The 23,639-nt window shown below is 62.5% G+C and overlaps 1 protein-coding gene across 6 annotated transcripts; it reads right to left on the bottom strand.

Moving 5' to 3' along the window:
- Positions 1-681: 681 nt before the first annotated feature.
- Positions 682-23,421, bottom strand: PGAP2 (post-GPI attachment to proteins 2). Of its 6 annotated transcripts, none has more exons than XM_082049122.1 (6): positions 23,368-23,421; positions 20,809-20,983; positions 18,119-18,371; positions 13,948-14,054; positions 1,492-1,600; positions 682-828 (listed from the first exon to the last, which is right to left on the bottom strand). In XM_082049122.1, the coding sequence occupies exons 2-6, from the start codon at positions 20,971-20,973 to the stop codon at positions 698-700; spliced, it is 765 nt and encodes a 254-aa protein (XP_081905248.1). In that variant the 5' UTR covers positions 20,974-20,983; positions 23,368-23,421; the 3' UTR covers positions 682-697. The 6 variants fall into 6 exon arrangements, with proteins under 6 accessions (XP_081905248.1, XP_081905251.1, XP_081905250.1 ...); XM_082049125.1 differs by having other exon boundaries at positions 13,960-14,054; XM_082049124.1 differs by lacking the exon at positions 23,368-23,421 and adding an exon at positions 22,390-22,577.
- Between the last annotated feature and the right edge of the window lie 218 nt (positions 23,422-23,639).

Raw genomic sequence — 23,639 nt, 5'->3', positions numbered from 1 at the left:
GGATCAGCGCCCCGCTCCGCCGGGACCAGCACCCCGCTCTGCCGGGACCAGCGCCCCGCTCCGCCGGGACCAGCACCCCGCTCTGCTGGGACCAGCGCCCCGCTCCGCCGGGATCAGCGCCCCGCTTTGCCGGGACCAGCGCCCTGCTCCGCCGGGACCAGCGCCCCGGGGCGCCGGGATCAGCGCCCCGCTCCGCCGGGACCAGCGCCCCGCTCTGCCGGGACCAGCGCCCCGCTCCGCCGGGACCAGCGCCCCGCTCTGCTGGGACCAGCGCCCCGCTCCGCCGGGATCAGCGCCCCGCTCTGCCGGGACCAGCGCCCCGCTCCGCCGGGACCAGCGCCCCGCTCTGCTGGGACCAGCGCCCCGCTCCGCCGGGACCAGCGCCCCGCTCCGCCGGAGCATCCTCCGCACAACCGGGCAGCAGGAACCTGCTCCCTCCTCTGCGCTCCTGCCCATCCCGCAGTCATCAGGGAGCCAGGGAGGGGGCACCGGCCCCGAGGGTCCCCAGTGAGAGCCCCCAGCCCCTCTGTAAGAGCTCCAGGCACAGCCAGGGACCACGCAGACACCTGTGGGCCCAGGACCACGGGGATCCTTGCAGCAGCTCCATGGCAAACACCCCGGCCCCGGGGGCAGCGGGACAGGGAGGGGAGGGGGTCTCTGCTCCCCCGGAGGAGCAGCCCCCTGGCAGCGCGGCCGCCTAGAAGTGCTTGTCCTCCAGCAGCGAGCTCACCACCAGCTCCTTGTTGCCGAAGTCCCAGAAGGCAGTCATGTGGAAGGCCATGTTGGAGAGGACCACCAGGTACTCCAGGAAGGCGAAGACGGTGTACACTGGTGGGACACAGCGGGTGAGGGGAACGACCTCCACGTGTGCCCCAGGAGACCGGGATCCCATGGGGACCTCCCCGGGGGGACGGGGATGGGGCGGAATGGGACGGGGGTGGGGCAGAATGGGACGGAGATGGGGCGGAATGGGACGGGGATGGGATGGGGATGGGGTGGGATGGGATGGGATGGGGATGGGGCGGAATGGGACGGGGATGGGATGGGGATGGGGTGGGATGGGATGGGATGGGGATGGGGCGGGGATGGGACGGGGATGGGATGGGGATGGGGCGGAATGGGACGGGGGTGGGGCGGGGATGGGACGGGGATAGGACGGGGACGGGATGGGGATGGGATGGGGATGGGACGGGGATGGGACGGAATGGGACGGGGATGGGATGGGGATGGGACAGGGATGGGGTGGAATGGGACGGGGGTGGGATGGGGATGGGGTAGGATGGGATGGGGCGGAATGGGACGGGGATGGGGCGGGGATGGGGCAGGGGATTGTGGAAGAAGGGCGGTGGGCACCGTCCGTTTCGGGGGAGCTCCCCTGGCCTCTGCCTGGGATTTGGCACCAAGGCATCACCCCGGTCACTTCCCCGCGCGTGTTCCCCCTGGCGCAGCCACGCTGCGGGGGGAACGCAACCCTGCCCCGGCCCTTCTTACCTCCGGGGCCGCAGTACCAGTTGTGGTGGAAGTAAACGCACACGGCAAAAGCGAAGGTGATGAAGGTGAAGAAGAAGAGCAGCTGCTTCCACTTATATGACTTGCGCTCCTGGAAGAGCCCAAGAGTTGGGTCAGAGCCCTGGCCGGACCCGGTGCCTGCCCTGGAGCCACCAGCTCCTCAGCCCTGGTCACTGCGGCCACCGGACCCACTGGAGCTGCCACCCCCAAGCGCAGCGATGCTCTGCCCTGGGACCCCTGTGCACCCCGGCTCCTTGGGCACAGTCACCCGGGTGAGGACCGTGGGCCACATTGGTGGCTTTGGCAGGGCTGTGACTTGGGGACACGCGCAGGGGTCACACCCACATGGAGACAACCCAAGTGGCCACCCGGGGTCCCCACGCGGGACAGCAGCTCCCACCCGCGGGGACTCGCTGCCGTAGCCAGTGAGCGGTCGCAGGGCTGTGGGGCCTCCAGCGGTGCCTGACGCCAACAAAACACACAACCCCAGAGACACCACGAGCCACCAACGTGACCTTGTGGCCAAGAGGCCAATGGGACATGGGGTGTGTGAGGAAGAGTATGGGCAGCAGGTCAGGGAGGTTGTTCCTCCCCCTCTGCTCTGCCCTGGGAGGCCCCGTCTGCAGAACTGGGGCCAGTGCTGGGCTCCCAGTGTAAGGACAAGGAGTCACTGGAGAGTCCAGGAGGGACACGAAGATGCTGAGGGGTCTGGAGCATCTTTGTGTGAGGAGACACTGAGAGAGCTGGGGCTGCTGAGCTGGAGAAGAGAAGCTGAGAGGGATGTGATCAATGATCAATATGTCAGGGTGGGTGTCAGAGGATGGACCAGACTCTGTTCAGTGGTGCCCAACGCCAGGGTGAGGGGCAACGGGCACAGACTGAAACACAGGAGGCTCCATCTGAACATGAGCAGAACCTTGTGTGCTGGGAGGTGCTGGAGCCTGGCCCAGGCTGCCCAGAGCGGGGGTGGAGTCTCCTGCTCTGAGACATTCAAACCCCCTGGGATCCTGTGTGATCTGCTCTGTGACCCTGCGTGATCTGCTCTGTGACCCTGTGTGATCTGCTCGGTGACCCTGTGTGATCTGCTCGGTGACCCTGTGTGATCTGCTCTGTGACCCTGTGTGATCTGCTCGGTGACCCTGTGTGATCTGCTCGGTGACCCTGCATGAGCAGGGGGGACTGGGGATGTAGAGAGGGCACAACCAGCCCGGGCTGCTGTGTGAACGCAGGTGACCGCGGAGGCAGGAGCTGCGGTGCCGCTGGGGTGCACACGGGGCTCTCGCAGCCCCCAAAACAGGGCCAACGGCTCTACCAGACGGTAGATCCTCTGGCTGCAGATGGGGCGGCTGCAGGTGGCTCCGGCTCCCCCGGGCGCTGCCCAACCGCCCCAGCGCGGGGAATTCACCACTGGGTGCTGCACGCCCTCGCTCGCAACTGTGCCGGGGAGGAGGAAACCACATCAAGGGACGGGTGCCGCGCTGGAGACGTTGCACGAGCCACCCTGGCGCTGGTGGGGCCCTCCAGCAGCACAATGGGCGGAAGGGCAGCACGGGGCTGCCGCCTCCCCGCACCCCCAGTGTGTGTGGGGACTCCATGGCACAGGAACCCCCACTGTGCACCTGGGTGTGTGGGGCAGACCCTGGTGTCTCCAGCCCAGCGCAGGATGGAGCCCCTGGCCCTGGTCCCAGCACACGAAGCCCCAGGACAGGGAGGGTGGAAAAGGGGACGGGCCCCCATGCAACGGGGCCAGGGGTAGAATCTTAGGATAGATTGTGTTGGGGGGACCTCCCCAGCTCCCCCTGCCATGAGCAGGGACATCGTCACCAGCTCAGGTTGCTCAGAGCCCCGTCCAGCCTGGCCTGGGATGTCTCAGGGATGGTTCAGCCACCACCTCTCTGCCCAACCTGGGCCAGGCTCTCACCACCCTCAGGGCAACAATTCCTTCCTCATGTCCAGCCTGAATCTCCCTCCTTTAGTTTAAACCATCACCCCTCGTCCTGCCAAATACCAGCCCAGCCACCGGCTGTTACTCCCGTTTCTGGGTGGGAGGGGAATTTCCCCCTCATCTGACGTTTCACGCGTGACAAAAACCTCCCATTTTCAGGGACTGCTGAGAACAAGGAAAATTTCAATTGCCCCATCACACTTTCCGTTACCCCCAGAAAGCTGCCGGCAGCACAAACAGGTCACGCGGGGAGGAAAACCCAGAGAGGAAGGACGGCCCGGCCGCCGCCTTCGCCATCGGGGACGTGAGGCCAGCGCCGCCCCGTCCCCCAGGCCGGTCCCTTCCTGCCGCGGCTGCCGAGGGCCTCTGTCCTTGTCCCCGTCCTTGTCCCCGTCCTTGTCCCTGTCCTCCCGGACCCCCTGGTTCAGGGCTGGCGCAGCGGGAGCAGGGAGGGCGCTGGGGCGGGTGGGGCGAGCGGCGGTGCCAGCCCCGAGCGAAACAACAAGGCGCCGGGGCCGAGGCGGCCTGTGGGGTTTCACAGCGGAAACGCGGGTCACAAACAGCCTTGTTTTCATCCCACGGCAAGGGCGGAAACGGCGGCGCTGAGAAGCGGCAGCAAGGAGAGCGGCAGCGGCCCTGCGCTGCACCGTGTGATACCGCACTGCGCCGTGTGATACAGCGCTGCACTGTGTGATACAGCACTGCACCGTGTGATACAGCGCTGCACCGTGTGATACAGCACTGCACCGTGTGATACAGCACCGCACCACACTGCCCTGCACTGCACCGTGTGATACAGCACTGCACTGTGTCATACAGCACTGCACCGTGTGATACAGCACTGCACCGTGTGATACCGCACTGCGCCGTGTGATACAGCGCTGCACCGTGTGATACAGCACTGCGCCGTGTGATACAGCACTGCGCCGTGTGATACAGCGCTGCACCGTGTGATACAGCACTGCGCCGTGTGATACAGCACTGCGCCGTGTGATACAGCACTGCACCGTGTGATACCGCACTGCGCCGTGTGATACAGCACTGCGCCGTGTGATACTGCACTGCACCGTGTGATACAGCACTGCACCATGTGATACCGCACTGCGCCGTGTGATACCGCACTGCGCTGTGTGATACAGCACTGCACCGTGTGATACAGCACTGCACCACACTGCCCTGCACTGCACTGTGTCATACAGCACTGCACCGTGTGATACAGCACTGCACCGTGTCATACAGCACTGCACCGTGTCATACAGCACTGCACCACACTGCCCTGCACTGCACTGTGTCATACAGCACTGCACCGTGTCATACAGCACTGCACCGTGTGATACAGCACTGCACCATGAGATACAGCACTGCACCGTGTGATACCGCACTGCACCGTGTGATACAGCACCGCACCACACTGCCCTGCACTGCACCGTGTGATACCGCACTGCACCATGTGATACAGCACTGCACCGTGTGATACCGCACTGCGCCGTGTGATACAGCACTGCACCGTGTGATACAGCACTGCACCGTGTGATACAGCACTGCACTGTGTCATACAGCACTGCACTGTGTCATACAGCACTGCACCACACTGCCCTGCACTGCACCATGTGATACAGCACTGCACCACACTGCCCTGCACTGCACTGTGTCATACAGCACTGCACCGCGTGATACCGCACTGCGCCATGTGATACAGCACTGCACCACACTGCCCTGTGCTGCACCGTGTGATACAGCACTGCACCACACTGCCCTGCACTGCACCATGTGATACAGCACTGCACCACACTGCCCTGTGCTGCACCGTGTGATACCGCACTGCACCGTGTGATACAGCACTGCACTGTGTCATACAGTACTGCACTGTGTCATACAGCACTGCACCGTGTGATACAGCACTGCACTGTGTCATACAGCACTGCACTGTGTCATACAGCACTGCACCACACTGCCCTGCACTGCACCGTGTGATACCGCACTGCGCCGTGTGATACAGCACTGCACCGTGTGATACAGCACTGCACCACACTGCCCTGCGCTGCACCGTGTGATACCGCACTGCACCGTGTGATACAGCACTGCACTGTGTCATACAGCACTGCACCACACTGCCCTGCACTGCACTGTGTGATACAGCACTGCACCGTGTGATACAGAACTGCACTGTGTGATACAGCACTGCACCGTGTCATACAGCACTGCACCGTGTCATACAGCACTGCACCGTGTGATACAGCACTGCACCACACTGCCCTGCACTGCACTGTGTGATACAGCACTGCACCGTGTGATACAGAACTGTACTGTGTGATACAGCACTGCACCACATTGCCCTGCACCGCACTGTGTCATACAGCACTGCACTGTGTGATGCAGCACTGCATCGTGTCATACAGTGCTGCACCGTGTCATACAGCACTGCACCGTGTGATGCAGCACTGCATCGTGTCATACAGTGCTGCACTGTGTCATACAGCACTGCACCGTGTGATGCAGCACTGCATCGTGTCATACAGTGCTGCACCGTGTCATACAGCACTGCACCACACTGCCCTGGACTGTGTCACACAGCACTGCACTGTGTCATACAGCACTGCATCACACTGCCTTGCACTGCACCGTGTGATACAGCACTGCACCACAGTGCCCTGCACTGCACCGTGTGATTCAGCACTGCACCATGTGATACAGCACTGCACCGTGTGATACAGCACTGCACCGTGTCATACAGCACTGCATCGTGTGATACAGCACTGCACCACACTGCCCTGCACTGCACCGTGTGATACAGCACTGCACCGTGTGATACAGCACTGCACCGTGTCATACAGCACTGCACCGTGTCATACAGCGCTGCACTGTGTCATACAGCACTGCACCGTGTGATACAGCATTGCACTGTGTCATACAGCACTGCACCGTGTGATACAGCACTGCACTGTGTCATACAGCACTGCACCGTGTCATACAGCACTGCACCGTGTGATACAGCGCTGCACTGTGTCATACAGTACTGCACCGTGTGATACAGCACTGCACCGTGTCATACAGCACTGCACTATGTCATACAGCACTGCACTGTGTCATACAGCACTGCACCGTGTGATACAGCACTGCACCACACTGCCCTGCACTGCACGGCACTGCATTGTGTCATACGGCACTGCACCGTGCTGCACTGGGAGGTACTTAAAAGGAGACAATGAGAAAGATGGGGACAGGCTTTTGAGCAGGGCCTGTTGTGACAGGACAAGGGGTGATGGGTTAAACTAAAGGAGGGAGATTCAGGGTGGATATAAGGAATTGTTGCCCTGAGGGTGGTGAGAGCCTGGCCCAGGTTGGCCAGAGAGGTGGTGGCTGAACCATCCCTGAGACATCCCAGGCCAGGCTGGACGGGGCTCTGAGCACCCTGAGCTGGTGACGATGTCCCTGCTATGGCAGGGGGGACTGGGGAGCTGGGAAGGTCCCTCCAACACAAACCTCGGTGACTCTGTGCTCAGCACTGGCAGTGACCAGGGCTCCCATGAGGCACCTGAAGCACAGACAGGCCCGTTCCTGTCGCCTCTTCCCACCCCAGGGCCGGGGAAACGCTCCAGCTCCATTGTCCCCCCATGGTCCCCCTGCCTGTCGCCGCTGTGGCTGTGTGTCCTGCCTGCGCTGCTGCGGGGACGTTCCCTGAGGAGCAGCCAAAGGCAGCGGATTTCAGAACAGCCGCTGCTGAGAAACCTCCATTCAGCAACACTGGCTTCTGTCAGCACACAGGGCCCCGCAGCCCTGGGGACCGGCCGCTGTCAGCAGCCACCCTGCAGGCGTCACCCCCCGGGCACTGCGCTGAGCATTAACAGGATTAACAGCTGATTATCCACTCCTCTAATTATCCGCTGGGCTCTATAACCCTGGGTCAGGCTGGGCCCAGGGGTCAGGGTGACACGGTGGGAACCCATAGAACCACAGAGTGTCCTGAGCTGGAGGGACCCACCGATCATGGAGTCCAATGCTGTCCCTGCACAGGACACCCCACAGGTCACCCCGTGTGTCTGGGGACGGTGTCCAGTCTCTTGTTGAACAGGTTGGGGCCGTGACCCCTCCCTGGGGAGCCTGTTCAGTGTCCAGCACCTCTGGGGGAAGAACCTTTTCCCCATGTCCCACTGACCCCCCTGGCACATCTGCTGCCGTTCCCTGGGCTCTGTCACTGTCACCGAGCAGAGCTCAGCCTGCCCCTCCTGCTCCTGCTGAGGAACCTGCAGCCCATGAGCTCTGCCCTCAGGCTGCTCTGCTCCAGCTCAGCAAACCCAGGGACTGCAGCCGCCCCTCACACGGCTTCATCTCCAAACCTTCACCAGCTCCATGGCCTCTGCACCCTCTCCAGCAGCTCTATCTCCTTTACCCTGTGTCCCCAGCCCTGCACACAGTGAATGCTGCAGGTGAGGCCGCCCCAGGCAGAGCAGAGGGGACAATCCCCTCCCTGCCCGGCTGGAAACGCTGTGCTGGGTGCAGCAGGACATGGGGGGCTCGAGGTGGCCACTCCATGGGGACACCCGCAGGGGTCCCGCAGCAGGACAGGGGGCAGGAGACCCCCCAGTGGGTGTCCTGGGGGTGAGCTGGCAGCTCTAAGCAGGAGACTGAAGCCTCCACACTCCCTGCAAGGAAAAAGAGGGATAAGAAAATCCCAAGGAAATGGGACGAGTGACTGTGAAATGCTGAGGACACACTGAAGCGGGGAGGATGGTTTATATCCTGGCAAACACAGAGGGAGAGCGGAGCATCCCTCCCTCCCCAGGAACCCTGAGCCTAACAAGGCTCTAACAAGGCCAAGTGCAAGGTCCTGCGCCTGGGTCGGGGCAATTCCGGGTGTCAGTCCAGGCTGGATGGAGGGATGGGGGCAGCCCTGAGGAGAAGGACTTGGGGTGCTGGGGGGTCAAAGATGGGACTTGAGCCGGCAACATGCGCTTGCAGCCCAGAAACCACCCGTGTCCTGGGCTGCATCCCCAGCAGCGTGAGCAGCAGGTTTGGGGGATCCTGCCCCTCTGCCCCGCTCTGTGAGACCCCCCTGCAGTGCTGGTCCAGCTCTGGGTCCTCAGCACAGGACACACATGGAGCTGCTGGAGAGGGGCCAGAGGAGCCCCAGGAATGACCCGAGGCTGGAACAGCTCTGCTGGGGACAGGTGAGAGAGTTGGGCTGTTCAGCTGGAGAACAGAAGCTCCGGGGAGACCTTAGTGTGGCCTTTCCGGACTGAAAAGGGGCTGATGAGAAAGATGGGACAGACTTTTGAGCAGGGCCTGTTGTGACAGGACAAGGGGTGATGGTTTAAACTAAAGGAGGGAGATTGAGGCTGGATATAAGGAATTGTTGCCCTGAGGGTGGTGAGAGCCTGGCCCAGGTTGGCCAGAGAGGTGGTGGCTGAACCATCCCTGGAGACATCCCAGGCCAGGCTGGACGGGGCTCTGAGCAACCTGAGCTGTGACGATGTCCCTGCCATGGCAGGGGGGCACTGGGGAGCTGGGAAGGTCCTTCAACCCCGACTATTCCATGATTCTTTGATGGGACAGAAGGGACCAGCTGCCCCAGCCCACCCCGGCAGGGACATCCCTGCAGCCCCAGCCCAGGCCGCTGCCCACGCAGCTCCCAGCCTGTGGAACACACCCGGTATCACTGTCACCTGTCCCAGGGGAGCCCCCAGCCCCACAGACCCAGTGCCAAGGGCAGGAGGACGCTGCCGAGCGGCACAGAGCTCCTGCTGCCTCCCACCCAGGGGGGAAGAAGAGGGACCCTGTGAGGCTCACCCACCAGTTCCTGATGGGGACACAGACTAGAGTAGCAAAGTGACATTAATTGAAAATGCAAGAGCTGGTCCCCTGGGAGCTCCCCAGCACCAGCGCTGCTCACGGAGCCGTCCCCTCCTTGGGGACAGTGCACCCTCCGTGCTTCGTGCTGCACGTCGCTCCCAGCTCCCCCCGATGTGCTTCTGGCTGCTCGGTGCTGAACCCCACGACAAACTCTCCCAGCACCAACGGCTTAGGCTGGATATTTAAAGAGGGTTGTGTGAGCTGCTGCCACCGCCCCACAGGCTGCCGGTTGGCGACGGTGCTGCCGAGGAGTTGGGCTGAAACTTGTTCATGGTGAGGGTGGCAGAGCCTGGCCCAGGCTGCCCAGGGGGTTGTGGAGTCTCCTTCTGTGCAGACATTCCAACCCCCTGGACACCTTCCTGTGGAACCTCAGCTGGGTGTTCCTGCTCCATGGGGGGATTGCACTGGATGAGCTTTGAGGTCCCTTCCAACCCCTCACACTCTGGGGTTCTGTGATCTGTGAGAACACGTGGTTCCCAGGCCGCGTTGGTGGTTCTCGCAGCCGCGGTTGAAGCGCAGCCCGGCTGTGCCGCTGCGGCAGCGCGGGCAGGACGGGCAGGACGGGCAGGACGGGCAGGATGGCGGCGCTGGCACAGCCACCCCCCACCGATGGCGCTGAAGCAGCTGGGCTGGCAGCTGAAATGGAGCCACCGGCGACGCCGGCGGCTGGGACAGGGGGAAACGTGTTTGCAAACAAGAAGTGAAACCGCTCCGCTCGGCTGCACCATCGGCGTCCTCGCCGTGGCCGGGCCGGCTGCGGCACGAGGGTCCGGCAGGGCGAGCGGTGGCCCGGAGCAGCGGTGACGGTGGGGACGGCCACGCGGCCGCGACCGGCCACCAGCATTGAGCCGGACGCTCGTCGGCCCCCATTCCCTTTTCCCCCGAGCTCTCCCTGCTTCGTCCTTCCCCTCCTCCTCCCGCCCTGCTTGCTGTTTTCTTCCCTCCTGCAGAGCTTTATTTTCCTTTTTCTCACTATTTGCTGCCTTGCAACTGGAAACCGCCCGTACTTCCCCATTAGGAAGTTCCCCAGCACCTTCCTGCCCTTGCACAGCGGCCCTTGCAACACCAGCCCCACCAGCGAGGCTTCTTTTGCAAGACCAATTCCCGTCACTCGGGCGCTGAAACCCCGGTAAACCCAGGGAGCTTTGCCCCCTCTGGCGCTGCTACAAAGCTGCTCCAGACACGGGGCCAGGGGAGGGCTCTGCTGGCCCCGGCCCCCAGTCCAAACTCAGCTGCACGGACCCCCAGGTCCAACCTTCCAGCCCCTCACATCACATCTGTCCTAGAAACGGTCCCAGCTTTGGAGTGAAAGGACCTGAACCCCCCCGGGGACACTTGGTGGCTTCCTCAGACAAAGACAAGGGAAGGACAAGGCACTGTGGGACCTGATTCATCCCCTCCTGCCACTGTTGGCTCCAGGGCTGGGGGTAACAAAACCCCCCAAAACTGATAAGAACGGAGCCAGAACCCGGTGCCAAGATGCCATGACCCACAAGAGGAGATAATTTGCGCCCTCCCCTAAAATAGCCCTGCAGCCCCTCCGGGCGGCAGCCGCGGGGTCGCAGGAGCGGGGCCGAGCCCGGCACCCCCAGGAAGCCCAAATGCAACCCCAGGAGCCCCAAAAGCACCACGAGCCCCCGGAGGAGCCGTGTGGGAGCAATTCACGGCCACCTCGCGCATCACGGGACGGAGCGCCAAGGCAGATCTGCAGCGCGGCGATAAGGGGGACGCAGAGCTTATCGAAGGATGCGGCCGGAGCCACGCGCCCCGTGGCGTGTCCAGCCCTCGGCCGCTTCGCCCAGACCCCCCCAGCGTGACAGTCACCCTGGGGTGCTGCTGCTCTGGGAGGAGCTCGCCCGTCGCCCTCGCGCCCTGGGCCACAGCTCCATCTGCCGACACGGCCCCGCAGCAGCTGCTGTGAGGACACACGAGCCGGGTTGCAGGGCTGGCCCGGAGGGTCCCCTCCCCGCAGGGGACATCGGCTTTGGGGGGCAGGCAGAGCCCTCCATCTGCAGGGAGCGCCCAGGAGGGCAGCGGGAGCTGTGCTGGGTGGTGGCACCGTGACAAATGGTGGCACAACGAGCCAGGACATCAGGGCAGTGACCGTCCCTGTGCTGGGACCTGGGGAGGCCAAACCGCCAATCCTGGGGGCAGTTTTGGGCCCCTCATGCCAAGAAAACCCTTGAGGTGCTGGAGTGAGTGGAGAGAAGGGAACGGAGCTGGTGAGGGGCTGGAGCACAATGTGATGGAGCGGCTGAGGGACCTGGGGGTTCAGCTGGAGAACAGGAGCTGAGGGGAGACCTTCTGATCTCTGAACTGCCTGAAAGAAGCTTGGAGCCAGGGGGGTCGGGCTCTGCTCCCCAGGAACAAGCGCCAGGAGCAGAGGAAATGGCCTCAAGTTGCGCCAGGGGAGGTTGAGGTTGGATGTGGGAACAATTTCTTCCCCAAAGGGCTGTGGGGCATTGGAACAGGCTGCCCAGGGCAGTGCTGGAGTCACCAGCCCTGGAGGGCTGGACAGACGGACATGAGGTTCTCAGGACATGGGGCAGCACCAGGGGTGGGGAACAGTTGGACTCAATGACCTTGAAGGGCTTTTCCAACCAAAATGACTCTGTGTTTCTATCCCTGTCCCTCCCTGCCCACCCAGGGATGTGCCATGGTTGACACACACTCCGAGAGGACAGAGGTTCCTTTGCTGGGGGTTTGGGCACGTGCACCAGGACACGTGTGCCCAGCGTGAGCGTCACCGGGCAGAGGGTGACGAGGACAAGCTGCCACCTCGCTCACTGTGGCACATGGCCAGAGACAATGCGGCTTAACCACTGCGCCCAGCCCAGGCAAGTGGATGAACCATCCCTGGAGACATCCCAGGCCAGGCTGGACGGGGCTCTGAGCACCCTGAGCTGGTGACGATGTCCCTGCTCATGGCAGGGGGGGCACTGGGGGAGCTGGGAAGGTCCCTCAACCCAAACCTCTGTGACTCTGACAGGCTCTGGCCAGCCCTCCGGCACCTCCCGTCTGCATCCCGCAGCTCCTTGGCCGCGGGTGACGCCCCAGCCCCAGCGGGTGACGTGGCAGAGGACGGTGACCTGCGGGTACGAGCGCTGCCAGGTGGCAGCAGGGCACAGCGGGTCACACCCTCGCCCATGGGACTTTGCTCATGGTGTTTCCTAATGTGATCTTGGGTGAAAGCCCCTCAGGGGCAACAATTTCTTCCTCGTTTCCAGCCTGAATCTCCCTCCTTTAGTTTAACCCATCACCCCTTGTCCTGTCACAACAGGCCCTGCTCAAAATCTGTCCCCATCCTTCTTATGGGCCCCTTTTAAGTCCGGAAAAGCCGCACTAAGGTCTCCCCGGAGCTTCTGTTCTCCAGCTGAACACCCCAACTCTCTCACCTGTCCCCAGCAGAGCTGTTCCAGCCTCGGGTCATTCCTGGGGCTCCTCTGGCCCCTCTCCAGCAGCTCCACACCCTCACTGAGGGACAAAGGGCAGCGAGGTCCTGGGACCCCGAGACCCGGGCACAGCCGAGCGCTCAGGGACTCACACACCCCACAAGCAGATTCCACGTATGGAATTTCAAAGCCGAGCGTCCTGCCCTGCCCGCAGCTGTGCCGGTGCCACGGCCCAGCACTCGCCACAAACCAGGACGGCACCAAAGCTGCATCCAGGCGATGGAGCCAGAACCGCCGGCTGGATCCTCTGCCTGACCCACACACGACCAGTGACCCCCCGAGCCCAGTGGCCCCTCACGCAACCAGGACCCGCAGCCCCAGCGCAGCATTCAGAGTCCCGGAATGTCAGGGATTGGAAGGGACCTCAAAGCTCATCCAGTGCAATCCCCCCATGGAGCAGGAACACCCAGATGAGGTTACACAGGAAGGTGTCCAGGCGGGTTGGAATGTCTGCAGAGAAGGAGACTCCACAACCCCCTGGGCAGCCTGGGCCAGGCTCTGACACCCTCACCACCAACAAGTTTCTCCTCATATTCAAGTGGAACCTCCTGTGTTCCAGTTTGCACCCATTGCCCCTTGTCCTGTCACTGGTTGTCACCAGAAGAGCCTGGCTCCATCCTCCTGACACTCCCCCTTTCCATATTGATCCCCAGGAATGAGTCCCCCCTCAGTGTCCTCTTGTCCAGCTCCAGAGCCCCAGCTCCCTCAGCCTTTCCTCACACGGGAGATGCTCCACTCCTTCCAGCATCTTGGTGGCAGCGCTGGACTCTCTCCAGCAGTTCCCTGTCCTGCTGAACTTCTTGCTCAAAGGGGTAACAGCATCTGCTGCCCGTGCTGGCAGCCGCCCCGGCCCATGGGACCAGCAGCTCCCCCATTCCCAGCACAGAAAACCCCATTTCAGCTCAGACATGGGCACCCCGGGGCATGGAGAAGGGGTCAGGAACCCCAGTGAGGTATTTCAAATGTCAGCTCTAAGCGAAAACCAGAAAACAGGAAACTGAAAGATTCCTCCCCACTTTGTTTCGGTAAATCACGGATTTTGGTAACGATGCTTCCCAGTTTCCCTGGTGGTATTAACTCCCTTCCCCCCCGGTGATGGTTATTTCGTGAGCCAGCGACAGCCGAAGCCGCCCAGCGCCCCCGAGCCCCCTCCCCAGCCCCAGCGCCGAGAAGAAAGGAAAGTGTCTGTACCTCGGGACTTACTGTGTGTTTCTTAGTCATTCTCCAGAGGACGCACGTCAGGAGCATGTGGCCCAGCGCCGCCGTGATAAACACGATGAAGGCGTTCTCGTGGATTGCTGAATCAACGAGACAACAGGTTTCCTGTTAACCCCGAGCACAGGGGCAGGGAGGGCGCGAGCCTCAGGGTCCCAGCACCCGCCAGATTTTAGGTTTGATTCGATGCTGCGCCCCCCGCGTGGGCAGCAGCGTGGGGACCAGGGTGTTCGCAGGGGGCAGCTGCAGGGAAGGGGGGTCAATGACAAAGCCGCTCGTGCCAGTTGCTGGGGGATTTATCCCGGGGTGCCAGGGGTGTCGGGGTGCACAGTCCCCATCGCCCCCACAGCCGTGAACCTCGGGCACCGCCAGAGCAGCTCAGCGTCACCACTGTGGCTCTAGGGACGGGGAAACTGAGGCACAGAGTGGGGTTTGCAGAGGGAGCCGGTCCAGGACCCAGGCAGGACCATCTCCTGGCCTCCTGCACTATCCACCTGCCAATCAGCCACTGTCATCAGGCTCGTCGGCAGCACCGAGCAACGCGGAGCCAGAGCAGCACAGAGACCAACCCACCGAGCCCGTGCAGCTCCAGCTGAGTCATTAATATTTTCAATCAAATGCTCTGTTTAGAAGAGTTTCGCAGCCTCTTCTCCAGGAACTGAAGCCCAGCTGAATTCCCAGCCACCTGAACAGCAGAAACTGTCCTCCCCGCCGCCCCTCTCGATACCGGGGGACGGGAAACCACCACAATTCAAGTGAATTATTGAGGCTTTTTTGTATTTTCCTTCTGCGTTTGGGATAAGCTTCATTCAGATCCCTTTAGCAGCCTGTACATATAAAGAGCCTGTCTGTATAGAGAGATGTTAAGGACTACTGGATTATTGCATGTAAATAACTCCTGTCTGTGGGTTTCTTCCTCGCGGCCTTCCCAAGCTGTATTTGCTCAGCCTGCCGAAGGGCGGGTTGTGTGCAGGAGCAGCGGGTTTGTTTCGTGGGAGAGCTTCTGTTTGCGAGGAGCCGTGGGGAAGAGAAGCCGGGAGCAGTGCCCTGCGAGATGATTAAGCCCAGCCCGTGGCTGGGGCTGGAACTTGCCCCACGGAGCCAGGATTAGCCCGGAACAAGGCGCTGAGGAAGGCGGGTCAGGCTCGGCTCCGGGCGGCTCTGGCGCCGCCACACCCCGCTCTGCCCACGCAGAGCCCCACGCCACTCGTGTGACCGTGACCTTCGGGGTGTCCGAACCCCAAATGAGCAGCGGGATGTCTAAGGGGACGCTCCCACGCTGATGTCCCATGGGCAGGCTGCTCTGCGGTCTCCTGCCGTGGTGGGGACAGCTGGGGACACCGGCAGGAGGGGTGTGATGGGATGTGAAGGACAAGTGCCAGGAGGAGATGAGGGAGCTGAGCGGGACAGGAGCGACCCCTGGAGCCCACAGCTCTGCCCGGTGCAGGTTCACGTGTGGCCAGCAGGCCCAGGGCAGCAAGTCCCTGTGCTGGGACCTGAGGCCAATGGTCTGAGGGGCAACAAGGCCAATGCCGGGTCCTGCGCTGGGTCACACCAACCCCATGGACGCTGCAGCTGGGGAACAGCGGCTGGAAAAGGCCCTGGGGGTGTTGGTGGCAGCGGCTGAACATGAGCCAGCGTGTGCCCAGGTGGCCAAGAGGCCACAGGATCCTGGCTGGGACCAGCACTGGGGTGGCCAATGGGACCAGGGCAGTGACCGTCCCTGTGCTGGGACCTGGGGAGGCCAAACCGCCAACCCTGGGGCAGTTCTGGGCCCCTCAGCTCAGGGTTCAAAATGGCGGCACCATAATCACCTCAAGCGCACAAAATGGCGGCACCAGTGGCACCAAAATCACCTGAGGGCTCGAGAAAGGCCTTGACGTGCTGGAGCAAGTTGAGAGGAGGGAACGGAGCTGGTGAGGGGCTGGAGCACAATGTGATGGAGCGGCTGAGGGACCTGGGGGGTTCAGCTGGAGAACAGGAGCTGAGGGGAGACCTTCTGATCTCTGAACTGCCTGAAAGGAGCTTGGAGCCAGGGGGGTCGGGCTCTGCTCCCCAGGAACAAGCGCCAGGAGCAGAGGAAACGGCCTCAAGTTGCACCAGGGGAGGTTGAGGTTGGATGTGGGAACAATTTCTTCCCCAAAGGGCTGTGGGGCATTGGAACAGGCTGCCCAGGGCAGTGCTGGAGTCACCATCCCTGGAGGGCTGGACAGACGGACAGGAGGTTCTCAGGACATGGGGCAGGGACAGGGCTGGGTTACGGTTGGACTCGATCTTGAGGGGCTTTTCCAACCAAAACGATTCTGTGATCCTATGTCCAGCCATCCCAGCTCACTGGGCTCCACTATGGACCAGGACAGGTCCCTGGATGCTGCTCATGACACCGCAGCCCTGAAGCCACCAGCTGCAGGTCCCTGGAAGCCCGTGAGCACCGAACACTCGTGTTCAGCGCCAGCGCCAGCCGGGACTGTTCAGGCACAGCTCCTGAGAGAGGAGGAGGCAACAACCGCTGCACAGCGAGACAGGAGCAGCTGGGAGTGGGACAACAAGCAGCGTGCACAGAGCCACCAGCTGCCTGAGCAACCCAAGGGCGCTGCGCTCACGCACTTTTCGGCCGGTTTTCCTGGATATGAGCTGTTTTGGTGTGAGAGATGCAACGTCTCCAAACAGCCACTGCAGCAGCAGGCAGGACTGCGCCTGCTCTGCTCTGTGAATAGGAAACCCTGCCCTGATGGCAGCAGGGGCTGGAGGAGCCTCAGAGACCACCCGCCCCGTCATCTGCACTGGGGCTGGACCCCAGCCCCACAGGCACATCTGGGGGTCCCTGTGGCCACAATCTGCTTCCAGGCTGCTGCTCCAAGCAGCTACAGCGCTTCCCGACCCCCACGCATCTGCCTTCCCAGAGCTTGTTCTCCTCGCCCATTGCAAGCAGGAGGATACTTGCAGTATAAAATCATAGAATCAGGGAATTCAGGTTGGAAAAACCCCTCAAGCTCAAGTCCAACCATAACCCAGCCCTGTCCCTGCCCCGTGTCCTGACAACCTCCTGTCCGTCTGTCCAGCCCTCCAGGGATGGTGACTCCAGCACTGCCCTGGGCAGCCTGTTCCAATGCCCCACAGCCCTTTGGGGAAGAAATTGTTCCCACATCCAACCTCAACCTCCCCTGGCGCAACTTGAGGCCGTTTCCTCTGCTCCTGGCGCTTGTTCCTGGGGAGCAGAGCCCGACCCCCCTGGCTCCAAGCTCCTTTCAGGCAGGTCAGAGCTCAGAAGGTCTCCCCTCAGCTCCTGTTCTCCAGCTGGTCCCAGCTGCATCCCCACCCCCCATCTCACCTCCCTTGCTGCGAAGAGACAAACGTCATCTCCGATGAGACCATGAGGGCGAAGGGCATTTCCCAGCCTACTGCGTGTCTGTATTTTGCACACGTTGATTTAACCTGAAAAATTCTCATTTTGTTTTCATGCCAACACAGGAAACTTTACCCAGACAATTCTGTAGGAGGGTATGAGAGTGCTGCTGGAACAGAGCGCGGGCTGGAGGCCGGTGCGGAACTAGAACCAAAGCTCAGCAGTGGAGACAGAGCGGACGGTGGGGACGAGCGCTCCTGCCTTTGCGGAGCTGTGCTGGGACACGTTAAACGTGGCCCTGGCATGCAAGTGGGAACCGAGCGCTAAAGCCTGATCCAAGGCTGGACATTAAAATTCAGCCTACGGCTTCAACCACTTATCAGCAGCCAAGAATTTGGTGAAAAACATGGGTATTTGGAAAATTTGGTCCCCAAAGGGCTGTGGGGCATTGGAACAGGCTGCCCAGGGCAGTGCTGGAGTCACCATCCCTGGAGGGCTGGACAGACGGACAGGAGGTTCTCAGGACATGGGGCAGGACAGGGGTGGGTTATGGTTGGACTTGATCTTGAGGGGCTTTTCCAACCAGAATGATTCTGTGATTCCAAGATTCTATGATTACAGACATAACTTTGCTACATAAACACTAACTTTAATACAACTTCTTTAGTTTTGCTGTTTGTTTTCTCTCCAAACTAACTAATTCCAAAACGCCGTGGCAAAGCAGAGCTCCGCAAAGCCTCACCAGCCGCCAGCAAGACCAGCGCCCCACAGCAAGCGCAGAGCGCGGGAGGAGACACCTACCATAGTTTTCGGAAGAGGAGACGTAGGTGAGGACGAGGAGGGCGAAGTTCTCGAGCAGGCTAAGCAGCAGGTTGCAGTGGCAGAGGCGCAGGTAGCGCGGGTGGGAGCAGTGGCAGCTCTGGTAGTGGTTCCAGTAGGCGACGGCCACCAGGAAGCGGGGGGCGGAGTGGAGGCCGATGCAGAGACGCCAGACGTAGCGCTGGGGGGTCTCGCCCCCGATGGCCGCGCTGATGGAGGGGAGGTAGTTCGGGACCTGGAAGAGAGACAGCGGCTGGTGGGACAGGAGTAGGGAGCATGGTGAGCATCACAGCATCCCAGGCTGGTTGGGATCTCTGTAGATCCACAGCCCCACCTGGTCATGTAGGGTCACGGAGCAGATCACGCAGGGTCACGGAGCAGATCACGCAGGGTCACGGAGCAGATCACGCAGGATCCCAGGGGGTTTGAATGTCTCAGAGAAGGAGACTCCACCCCCGCTCTGGGCAGCCTGGGCCAGGCTCCGGCACCTCCCAGCACACAAGGTTCTGCTCATGTTCACATGGAGCCTCCTGTGTTTCAGTCTGTGCCCGTTGCCCCTCACCCTGGCGTTGGGCACCACTGAACAGAGTCTGGTCCATCCTCTGACACCCACCCTGACATATTGATCATTGATCACATCCCTCTCAGCTTCTCTTCTCCAGCTCAGAGCCCCAGCTCTCTCAGTGTCTCCTCACACAAAGATGCTCCAGACCCCTCAGCATCTTCATGTCCCTCCTGGACTCTCTCAAGTGACCCCTTGTCCTTCTTGAACTGGGGAGCCCGGCACTGGCCCCAGTTCTGCAGATGGGGCCTCACAGGGCAGAGTATTCATAGCCCTCCAAGATGCTAAAACTGTTTTTTTTTCTGAATAAGTTTATTCCCATTTCAAAAGCCAGGACACACAACAGGGCAGCAACCCTGGCTCACCCCCCAGGACCAGCCGGCCCCCCACGCTGTCCCCAGCCCCACGGGGACAGTCCCCATGCGCTGGGCTGCCCTGCTCAGGATCCCCTCGGGTGTCTTAGCTTAACATTTCTGACCCTTATTCTTTCCCTTTGCTCAGCTGTGGTCCCTCCCGTCTCCCCCGCCCCCCAGTTTGGGGACAGAGGAGGGAAGGGCGCAGGGTGTGTTAGCAGAGAGAACTGCCAGCAACAGTGGGAAAACAACGCGCAGTGGGGAACACGGAAAACCATCAGTACAGCCCGGAACAAACTCCCAACCTCCAGAGCGTCACAGCCCGGGGACATCCCGGGCCACCAGAGTCACTGTAGAGCAGGTGATCCGCTCCTCCCTGATCCCACTCGTTCTCCCCTGGGCCCCACACAAAACCATCCACCCTCAGCTCAGCCGCTCTCGGCCAGAGGAACCAGCTCCTTTGTGGGTGCCTTGAACCTGCCACCTCCACACAGCGTCCCCCACGTCACGGGTCACACCAACCCCATGGACGCTGCAGCTGGGGAACAGCGGCTGGAAAAGGCCCTGGGGGTGTTGGTGGCAGCGGCTGAACATGAGCCAGCGTGGGCCCAGGTGGCCAAGCGGCCACCAGCATCCTGGCTGGTGCCAGCACTGGGGTGGCCAGCGGGACCAGGGCAGTGACCGTCCCTGTGCTGGGACCTGGGGGGACAAACCACCAACCCTGGGGCAGTTCTGGGACCCTCACGCCAAGAAAGGCCTTGAGGTGCTGGAGCGAGTGGAGAGAAGGGAACAGAGCTGGTGAGGGGCTGGAGCACAATGTGATGGAGCGGCTGAGGGACCTGGGGGTTCAGCTGGAGAACAGGAGCTGAGGGGAGACCTTCTGATCTCTGAACTGCCTGAAAGGAGCTTGGAGCCAGGGGGGTCGGGCTCTGCTCCCCAGGAACAAGCGCCAGGAGCAGAGGAAACGGCCTCAAGTTGCGCCAGGAGAGGTTGAGGCTGGATCTGGCAACAATTTCTTCCCCAAAGGGCTGTGGGGCATTGGAACAGGCTGCCCAGGGCAGTGCTGGAGTCGCCATCCCTGGAGGGCTGGACAGACGGACAGGAGGTTCTCAGGACACGGGGCAGGGACAGGGCTGGGGGATGGTTGGACTCAATGGCCTTAAAGGTCCTTTCCCACCAAAACAATTCTGTATTCTCCTCCTCGCACGGGCAGAGGGTGCAGTGGGTCCCTCCCCAGGCTGAACACAACCCAAGGTCCCTGTCTCCCCTCTCCCCGCTCCCAGCCCGTTGTCACCTCCCGCTGCGGAGGCCCCCGCCTGCTCCTGCCCCCTCTTCCCAGCTGTCCCCAGCGGCTCCGCCACACTCGTGCCTTGGGAAAGAACCCAACGTCAGCCCTTGTGGAAACCCAGGGGGTCCCCCTTAACCCGCACTCCCCACACATGTTTGTGCTTCCTCTGACACAAGGGGCAAAAATTCCTCTTCTAGAAGCTGGTTAACTCTTCCACAAGATAGTATATTTATCCGCAGCTTCACCAGTTTTATTCTTTATCATAATTACAGACACCAGCCTGACCCCTCTGTACTTCCTGAGGTCCCTTCTAAAGAGCCGAAACCTCCGTTCCCAGTCCCAGGACGTCACAAATACAATAAAATGAAGCAGCTCATTCAAGATCCTGTAACAGCTCTGGTGGGAAAGCCCAAAAGAAGAGAGGAGCCCTGCCACCCCGCAGCCACAGCTTTGGGGACGCTTTGCTTACCCCGCAGTGAGTCGCCGTCGTCTCCTGGAAATGGAACAGCAGAGACCAGATGACGCAGAAGAGGAACCCAAAGAGCGGGCAGAACACAGTCCCGAGGGCCAGCGTGGTGAAACGGAGCCGGAACAGGATCCCGTCGCGGTCCAGGGGCAGCGGCACCTGTAACATCTTGCTGGACCTGCGAGCAAACCAACAGTTTGGTGGGGATTCTGTGTCGTCCCGCGAGGTGCAGCCCTGGGCAGGGACGCACGTTCCCGCAGGCAGAGCAGCGACCCGCGCGGCCCATCTGGAACGGCACGTGAGCTCTGCTGCGTGGGACTCGTCCGTCCAGAGCTTTCCTGGGCTCAGCGCTGCACGGGACAGCGCTGACAAACCCCGCGGCGCTGGGGACGGTTCTGGGCCCCGCACGCCAATAAAACCCCTGAGGTGCTGGAGCGAGTGGAGAGAAGGGAACAGAGCTGGTGAGGGGCTGGAGCACAATGTGATGGGAGTGGCTGAGGGACCTGGGGGTTCAGCTGGAGAACAGGAGCTGAGGGGAGACCTTCTGAGCTCTGAACTGCCTGAAAGGAGCTTGGAGCCAGGGGGGTCGGGCTCTGCTCCCCAGGAACAAGCGCCAGGAGCAGAGGAAACGACCTCAAGTTGCGCCAGGGGAGGTTGAGGTTGGATTTAGGAACAATTTCTTCCCCAAAGGGCTGTGGGGCATTGGAACAGGCTGCCCAGGGCAGTGCTGGAGTCACCAGCCCTGGAGGGCTGGACAGACGGACAGGAGGTTCTCAGGACATGGGGCAGGGACAGGGATGGGTTATGGTTGGACTCCATCTGGATGTGACTCCACGCTGCCCGCGGTGCTGTGACCTGTCCCCGCATCCCCCCCACCCAGGGCACTGTCCCCACCACCATCACGCCGCAGCCGCCCCCAGCACCGCCCCTCTGCGCACTCAGCACCTTTACAAACAGGTTTGTTTGACAGCGCCTGGCTGCAGGATCAGGACCCCTGACCTTGCACCGCGATAACACCGTGACTCACCGCGTCGGGCAAGTCAGGACAGGCGGGTTATGGAGCCTGGGCTCCGCGCCAGCTCAGCCCCAGCTCTCACCTCAGCCCCGGCTGCTCGTCCTTCACTCCCCTCTCCTTGGTCCCATACCCTCTGGTCCCAGGGGTCCCCCCAGCCGCCCAAACGAGGGGCTGTGCCGTTCTGCTCTTAGAACGCCCTCAGCTGGATTGACCCACAAGGATCATCGGTCCAGCTCCTGGCCCTGATCTCACCTCACGCCCGCTCGGACAAATCTGATTTACAGACAAGCCCTGGGACGCCACTGAGCTGTCTGGGCAGGGGTGTCCCCCCAGCGACCGGAGCCCCCCCGGGCAGGGACCGGCCCCTCCCCAGCACCCAGGGGTACAGCAAACACCGCTCAGCCCCCCGGGCTGTGCCGCTGCTTTTGGGGGGTTCATCAGCAGGATGAGCACAAAGCCAAAGGGCAGATCCACGGGGGAGCGGGACCCCCGGCTGCCCTCCCCCGGTGTCCCCAAGCCCCAGGGGACACCTGAAGGGCAGGACGGGGCTGGGGGGCCCTGGCACCTGCCTGCGGGCTCAGCTGGGGACACACGCGGTGTCACGGGGGGGGGTGGCCTCACAGCTGGGGGGACACGGTGTCCCCGCTGTCCCCAAAGAGGAGCCCCCGACTGGCCCCTCCTGGGGGTCTTGCCCAAAGCAGGCAAATATAAACTGAAATCTTTTGTGTCACGACTGAGTCTGCCCTGCCCCACAGACACCCCAGGGACCCCCACGGACACCCCAGGGACCCCCACGGACACCCCAGGGACCCCCACGGACACCCCAGGGACCCCCCACAGCCCTGAGAGCCCCCAGAGACCCCGAATCCCCCAGAGACCCACCGGGGACCCCAAATCCTCCTGAGAACTCCCGGGGACCCCGAATCCCCCAGAGACCCCCTGCGGACCCCAAATCCTCCTGAGAAACCCCAGGGACCCCGAATCCTCCTGAGAAACCCCCCGGGAACCCCAAATCCTCCAGAGAGCCCCCGGGGATCCCAAATCCCCCAGAGATCCCCCGGGGACCCCAAATCCCCCAGAGACCCCCTGGGGACCCCAAATCCTCCTGAGAGCCCCTGGGGACCCCGAATCCCCTTGAGATGCCCCCGGGGACCCCAAATCCTCCTGAGAGCCCCCGGGGACCCCAAATCCTCCTGAGACCCCCCCGGGGACCCCAAATCCCCCTGAGACCCCCCCGGGGACCCCAAATCCTCCTGAGACCCCCCCGGGGACCTCAAATCCTCCTGAGAACCCCCGGGGACCCCAAATCCCCCTGAGACCCCCCCGGGGACCTCAAATCCTCCTGAGACCCCCCCGGGGACCTCACAGCGCTGTGACCCCCCTGGGCACCCCACATCCCCTGGAGCCCCCCCACCTGCCCCATGCCCCCAGAGACCTCCCCCCCCCGGGCACCCCACACTCCCCCGATACCCCCCCTCGGTGTGAGCCCCCCCCGCTTCCAGAGCCCTCCCAGCGCCGTGCCCCCCCAAACCCGCCCCGGCCCGCACCGCTCAGCCCCCGCCGCGCTGCTCCATGTCCGACCCGGCAGCGCCGCCGCGGCCCCGCCCCCGTCCCCGCCCCCTCCTGCCGCCGCGGCCCCGCCCCCGCCCCCGCCCCCGCCCCCTGCCCGCCCCCTCCTGCCGCCGCGACACCGCGACGCGACGGGGACGCGACGGGGACGCGACGGGGACGCGACGGGGACGCGACGGGGACGCGACGGGGACGCGACGGGGCTTTGCCCGCCCCGCCGGGGGCGCCCCCTACCGGCCAAGCCCCCGCA

Source organism: Streptopelia decaocto, assembly GCF_964273445.1.
Source record: "Streptopelia decaocto genome assembly, chromosome: 1".
Taxonomy (NCBI): domain Eukaryota; kingdom Metazoa; phylum Chordata; class Aves; order Columbiformes; family Columbidae; genus Streptopelia; species Streptopelia decaocto.
This window is presented reverse-complemented; position numbering and strand designations above follow the sequence as displayed.

Coding starts and splice junctions, on each gene's coding strand:
- PGAP2 (XM_082049122.1), bottom strand. CDS start 20,973: ATGTTACAGGTGCCGCTGCCCCTGGACCGCGACGGGATCCTGTTCCGG. Junction 14,055..18,118: donor CTCCTCTTCCGAAAACTATG/GTAGGTGTCTCC, acceptor TCGTTGATTCAG/CAATCCACGAGAACGCCTTC. Junction 829..1,491: donor CTGGTACTGCGGCCCCGGAG/GTAAGAAGGGCC, acceptor GTGTCCCACCAG/TGTACACCGTCTTCGCCTTC.